At 45.9% G+C, this 6,806-nt stretch overlaps 1 protein-coding gene across 1 annotated transcript in view; it reads right to left on the reverse strand.

Annotated features, from left to right (window-relative positions):
• Positions 1–6,571: 6,571 nt before the first annotated feature.
• The window catches only part of VAX1 (ventral anterior homeobox 1), a 4,471-nt gene continuing 4,236 nt past the window's right edge, over positions 6,572–6,806 (reverse strand). Inside the window, 2 exon segments of the mRNA XM_041415856.1 lie at positions 6,572–6,803; positions 6,805–6,806. The exon segment at positions 6,805–6,806 is cut by the window's right edge and continues 249 nt beyond it. Coding sequence (XP_041271790.1) covers positions 6,572–6,803; positions 6,805–6,806 — 234 coding nt within the window.

Here is a 6,806-nt window from a genome sequence, read left to right on the forward strand (position 1 = left end):
AGGTGGGAAACAAAGGATAAGCGATTCTCCTTTGTAACCTTGGTAAACCACTTACCTGAGCTGTGGCCTGAGTGGAGTGGCACCAGTGTCAATTGTAGCCTGGGTGCAATTGTTCCAGCACTCTGGGAAGCTGCAAAAAAAGCACAGTGGTCATTGGCTTGGGTTGTGGTCAGGAGAGAAACCTACTGATGGCCAAAGTCAATCATCTTGTGACCCTAAAAATGGTGGTCCTAAGTGAGACTCTTTGAGTTCTCCTGGACTGTAGCAGCTGCAGCAGCAACTCCCTGTGACTGGGGCACCTCTCAGAGCTCCCAAGCCAAGCTTGTGGCACTCAAGGAACCATCTCTGACAGCAAGGCTGAGGCTGATTCCCCACCCCACCACACCTCTACATTCCTCCAAGTGAAACCCTTGCCTGTCAGGAAATGCAAAGTGTGAGTATTGATGATTTGAGGTGAGCACAATGATTTGGTGTGAGTATTTTGCTGAACCTGAGGGGAATTTTTGATAGGAACCTTTACAGCCATAGAAATCGGTGTGCACATTGTTTTACCTGTGTGCCTGTGAATTGACTATGGCATAATGTCACTGTCTCAAATCTATAGTTAAGTCATTGTTGTAGTGAGTCCTACTGAATCACTATTGTAAATGCTAAAGAATTCAATGATTAAGTGCTGCTAAACCTTTTTGCACCCTTATCTTTGCATCCATATTCTTCACACCTTTGCCTGCTTTTGTATTCCCAGATTCCATACAAATAATTTCAAATTGCTTCTAATTTGATCTTCCTTTTTACGCTTTAACCTGTGCAGTAAATAGTAGAGTGAACCTTGCCATCAAACTCTTCAAGCTGCATTTCCACAAATTCATACTAAAGCCTGCTTTTGCCCATACCTTTGGTGGTGTTTCTTTAAGCAGCCAAACCACTCATTTCTGAGAGCTGTAAGAGGTTTCTACCAGCTAGTGTGCCTGGTTCTGTGACAAACTTTGTGGACCCACCTTGTGTGGATTGAACTGTTTTATTTTCCCACTCCTACATCTGGTTCCTTGGTTTTCTGCTTCAGCTGAAATAGAAAAAACCAATTTATTTGCCCAGGCTGTGGCATCTCATCAGATGAGGCCTGTGATCCTGTTTTCTTGGATTGGCAATGACACCAAGTGCCAAGTAAAGGTTTGTGTTCTGGGCAAATCCTTATACTGGTGTGATGTTTTCATTCTTGCTCACAGCAGGGAAATCAAACAGAAGAATGGGTTGCAGATAGCTGAAGAGAAAAAAGCTCTGGGATTTTTTTTTTTTTTTTCCCACAGAGAGAATAAGAAAAAAAAAAAAAGGCAGCACCTCTTGGCAAACAGTTATTTTAAGTACAGTTTGCAAGAACTGTGTATGAAAATATGTTAAAATTATTTTGATTTTTCATGAGAAAGGAGACAAAGAAAAGGTAACATGGTAAAAGAATTAAAAAGGACGTGGTTGCATAAGGTGGGAACATCTGCTCTGCTACTTCTAATGATAGAACTTGGGACAATCCATGCTAACAAAAAGTAGAAAACATATACAAAATACAATAATTTTTGTTCTGTGTGTGATTGACTGTGGAACTCACTCCACTAGAAAAGTTTAAGACTTAATACACAAACTAGAATCAGTCACTTACACAGAGATGAAGAACAGCATGAGCACTTACAACTATATATATAGAAAGATAAATAAATACTGTGCTTGAGTTGCTCAGCAATTACTAGAAGCAGAAAGATGGGGAGTATAGTGCTTGTTAGAGAGTTCTTACACCTGAATCAGAAATGTTTCAGGTGAGTCCCTGCCAGCCAGAACTTTGGCCACAGCTATGGTCCAGGGTCACAGTTTATATTGTAGCTGTTGCATAGACAGCATCACATCGATTGATTTCAGTTTAGCTTCCCTGGTAATTTTGTTAAACACTTGCTGGTGGCTGTGACTTGCTTCTGTTCAAGAGTTATTCTTTGGAAGTGTTTTTCTTTCCTTAAAAGTAATTAAATACTCTGAAGTTAATCAGAGACCTCGTGTGCTTTTTTGCATGTCGCAAGTTCATGTATCTTGGGCTGGTGACAGGATTGCAAGTGGAGATGGAGTGGTCAGAGGCTGCACTAATCCCTGGCATGAGGGATATGGAGGAGCAGCAAATAAAGCAGGGTCTATGTTAAGTGGGTGAGCAAATGGTTTTGAAAAAATCCTCTAAACAGACTGATTCCTCTTTTCCCTGTGTGTACCTGGCTAGCATTGTTTTGTGTTTTCCCTGGGTGCTCTGGAGCTGATCCTGGGAGCTTTTCCTTCCTGAGAGCCACAGGAAGAGACATATTGTCCATGTACCTGTGAAAATATTCCTTGATTTCAGATGAAGAAATTTAAATAGCCCATGCTGCACCCCATCTTTTTAAATCCTTCCTCACTCTAAGCCCTACGTGTAGTTGCTGCTAAGGGAAAGTTTGGGGAAGTCCACATGCCACAGAAATCCTTTTGTGATTTCCTTTAAAAATTTCATGCCAGATATAGATTTATACTTGGTTAATTTGCTTTCCTACTAAATATTCCTGCTCCTCACACTCACACATGCTCCCTCGGCATAAACTAAATATTTCTGTGTTTGAGCTGTAATGCCCCAGTGATGGCCACAAATAAAAATACAGCACGAAATGCAGCAAAACCTTTCAGCAGCAAATAGCTTCAGGAAGGTGGCTTGTGTTCATTGCTGCAGTAGGATGAAACTCAGCATTTCAGTGCAAACAAGCAAGTAGTGTCTCTGGGCAGCACACAGCTTCAGAACAGCTTTGGTGTAGTCAGAAAAAAAAAAAAAAAAACCAACCAAACAAAAAAAAAAAAAAAAAAAAAACCAAAAACAAAAACAACCACAAACCAACCAACCAAAAACCAAACCAGCTTTTATGTTCAGCCTCACTGTGTATGCAGATGTGTGTATGGATGATTTTTAACTTGTCCTATGCAATGACACAGGTGGTATTTCCTCTTTATTTTTATTTTTTTTTTTTACAGAAATGCAGATGAACATATTTTATACGTCTGTTTTGCAGAAAGCAGAGTGTTTTGGCTCTCAGGGACCCCATGTTTTTGAAATGCTGAAAATTTTAAAGGAAATGACTGATTATATCCCTCCCTGTGGGGCTCCAAGGTTTTGGCCTGAGTCACAAGCAGAGACTGAAACAGGACTGTGACAGCCCTGCATGGGACTGGGGAGCCTCTGGTTTTTGCTCTGACCCCAGGCCAGAAGCAGCCCCTGATACAGATGTGGGACAGGTGCAATTTGAAGGAGAAAAGAAAAAAAAAAAAAAAAAAAGAAATGAAAATTTTCTGAAGTACTTATTTCACCTGAATGCTTAGACAAGACTCCTTCACAATTTTACACTTCAAGGCACATCCTTCTTCTTTTTTTTTTTTTTTAATATTCAGAAATAATGAATAATAATAGTAATAAGAATAAAAATGTCTAGCTCTTCACATGTATAATGAGGGCTGCAAAGCTGTAAAATAAGGACTTGTCCTATTGTGTCAACAATTTAGGCTGATGCTGGCTTAAACTGCCTTACAAGAGAAGCAAAGAGCTTGCACTGGCCACAGCTCCAACCCTGAGACTGCAGATCAGGCCAGCAACCAGGGAAAAAGAGCCTTGTGGCACCTGTGTGAGGGGACAGGACTGCTCCTGCAATCTGGTTAAACAGAGGAGCAGGGAAATCCTCTTTTTAGAAGAGGGCACCTGAGCCAGCTCTGTCAGAACACGTTTGTGCTGCTGTTCCCATGGCTCGCAATGCAGCAGCGAATTTGGGCACTGAAATGGCCCCATCTCAGCTGCCCGAAGGTCCTGCAAGACAGGGCAAATTCGTCACACAGCTCAGCCCCAGGTTTGGCAGGGGAGCCCAGGGAGGGTTTGGGTGGTGATAATTCCCTCCTTGGTGAAGGCAGCCCGGGCCAGGGCTCCCCTCTTTGTCCGGGGCTGTGGGTGATGCTGTGCAGTCCAGGCAAGGCATAGGCTGAAAACACCCTCTCCCTCCAGATCTCCCTGGCAGATCTCTTCTGTCACACTCAGCTCTTTTCTTTTTAACAACGCTTTTCCCTTCCCTCCCCTTGAACTTTTCCAATCTTGACCAGCAGTTTCGATGTCACCTCTTCAAATGTCACCTGCGATCCCCTCCTTCACCCCGGCTGCCCTTCCCCAGATAATTTCTACACTCTTCATAAAAAAAATAAAAACCCAACCAAATCAGCATCACCACTGTATCCTTCCCTCCTAATCTGGAGCACTGCATCTGCCCTGGCTGGGACAGGGTCATGGCAGAGCCCAGTGGAGGGCAAGGGTGTGGGGACAGCAGGAGCCACCCTGCCCAGGTGGCTTGGCCTGAGGAGCCAGGGCATTGGGGGGCTCCTGGAAACCTGCACTGGCTGCCCAGTAAAAACTCTCAGGGCTGGGCTGCCAATCAGAATGGAAGCAAGAGCTGTTCAGAAAACACCTCGAAATATCTGCATTCGTGCCCAGCAGCTGTGCCTGTGTGTTTAGATGTGCCCGTGGATCACACACGCACGGGTGTGCATCCCGCCGTGCCTGCCTGGCCCGGCACTGGCAGGAGAGCTCTGGAGCTGAGCAGTGCCCTGCCCGGGTGGCACCTGGCAGGGTGGGCACCTCCGGGGCACCGGCAGCACCAGGGGCACGGACACGGGCACGGACACGGGCGGGGATCGGCCCAGGGAGCGCTACAAGGGCTGGGACAGAGCCGAGCACGGGACTGGGAATGCCCCAAACTGCCCCAGGAGGGAAATCACTCTCTAGGAAGTGGACCTCACAGCCCCCCGCTCAAAATTAAACATTAAATTTAATTTTTTTAAAAAAGGAAAAATCGGGAGGGTTATGTAGGGATAGGGTTCTGTGGGTTCTGTTGCCTTTTTTTTTTTTTTTTTTGCAGTGCATGTATAAATGAAGGCAATTTGGGTGCTGCAAATATAAGACGAAAATACACCTAATTCCGTCATCATATAGATATAATATATTTCACTCTCACCACATAAATACAAAACATCCAAATATCCAAAACATTCAGAACAAAAGTTAGTAGCAAGGGCTCAGCGCTCGATTCATTCATTATTTTTTTGACTAGTTGCCTAGAAACTTCAGACGTAAATAATTTACAATAAAATTACTATTTTCTTTTCATCCAGCTCCTTCTGTCCAGTTCTGGTCTATAGTTAATTCTATATTCTACAGCAACCATTCCACTTTTTGTAATTTTTTTTTTCTTTTTTGGTTACAGTTTGGTGGCACGTATTTATACAGTTTGTAAACGCCATGTGTTAAAGTTCAAAGAAAGAAAAGAAACTTAAAACCAAAGTAAATAAATTTTTCCCCCAAAGAACTACCTAAGTACAGCATCCCTTTTGTGGCAAATTCAAGTACCAAAATTGAACAGAAAATATTCGATTCAGAATACTAGAAGGTGAAATACATATGTTTGTGGAGAAAATAGCAGTAAGAATTATGAAAAAAAAAAAGTTTGTTACATAGATGTGTTTTAAAGTACAAAAATAACAATAAAAGATACGCTTTTTATATTTGACGTTCGTTTTAAATGAAGTGTAAGCGATATGCGAGAGGGTTGTTTTAGGAGGAAGGAAGGCTACAGGGTTTTTTTGTGCTTAGACTTGGAAAAATCAAAGAGAGCAATAAAAATTAAAATTACCATCGCAACAGATCTAGATACAAATAGATTCGTGAGTTCCATGATTTATCTGCACACTTGTTTTTGCAGATCAGCTTCGCGGGACAGACCCGTCGGAATTCAAATTAAAAAAAAAAAAAAAAAAAAAAAGGAAAAAAGGGGGAAAAAAAAGGGGGGGAGGACGTTGTGTTATCTCGCAGGAAGAGACAATTTTATGCAAAATTTCTGCAGCCTCTGGTTTCTGTCTCCCCTATTCGTGACTGTACGTTCAGTCCGTTTCGGCCCTTCCCACATTCAAGATTTCCCGTGGAAAAGAAAAGTTGCTGGAGGATTTCCTGACTGGTGCTAAGGGCTCGGTCGGGGCTGTAGTGCAGCGAGCGTGGGGGTAAACGGGGGCCACAGGTGGGGCCCCAAAACCTTTGCGCTTACAAATCACTGAGTCTGGGAGACACAAAAAAACCACCCCAAAACGGGCATCACCTGGCAGCTCCATCCTCCTCTCTCCGAAACCCCGCTCCCTCGCTCGGCATTGGCTAAAGCCGATCGAAGGGAGCCCGACCGCTGACCCTCTGCGTGCCTTCCCGAACGAACGGACAGCGCGACCGCCCCTCCCGCCCGGACAGACGGACCGCGGGGCAGGGGCAGCGCACCGGGAGGCGCCCGCAGCCCCTCGCCCCGGCCCTGGCCGCCGCCTCGCCTGGCCCCGCGGGCTGCGGGCCCCGCTCCGCCCCGGCCCCGCTCCGCCCCGGCCCGCGGAGGAGCCGCGCCGCGGGGCTGGGGGCGGCGGGGAGCGGGGGCAAGGCTGCCGCCGCCCGTCCCATAAATACCGCCACAAATAGAGACTATAAATATAAATAGGGGGAAGGTACTTAGAGTCAGTCCAGTGCTTTTTTCTCAGCGCTCTCTTTATTGTTGGTCCGGGAGTAGGGCTCGAAGGCGGACGAGCTCAGGTAGCGGGCCGACAGTTCCTGCAAGTTGCCCGCCAGCGAGCCGGCCACGGCCAGGGGCGCGGAGGAGAGGCGGCCGGCCACCGAGCCCAGCAGCGCGGGCACCGGCAGCCCGAACAGCCCGTGGCCCGCCGCCGCCGCCCCGTGCAGCGCCGCGGGAGGG

Source organism: Onychostruthus taczanowskii, unplaced genomic scaffold (assembly GCF_017590055.1).
Source record: "Onychostruthus taczanowskii isolate IOZ18803 unplaced genomic scaffold, ASM1759005v1 scaffold5, whole genome shotgun sequence".
In the NCBI taxonomy this organism is placed as follows: Eukaryota; Metazoa; Chordata; class Aves; order Passeriformes; family Passeridae; genus Onychostruthus; species Onychostruthus taczanowskii.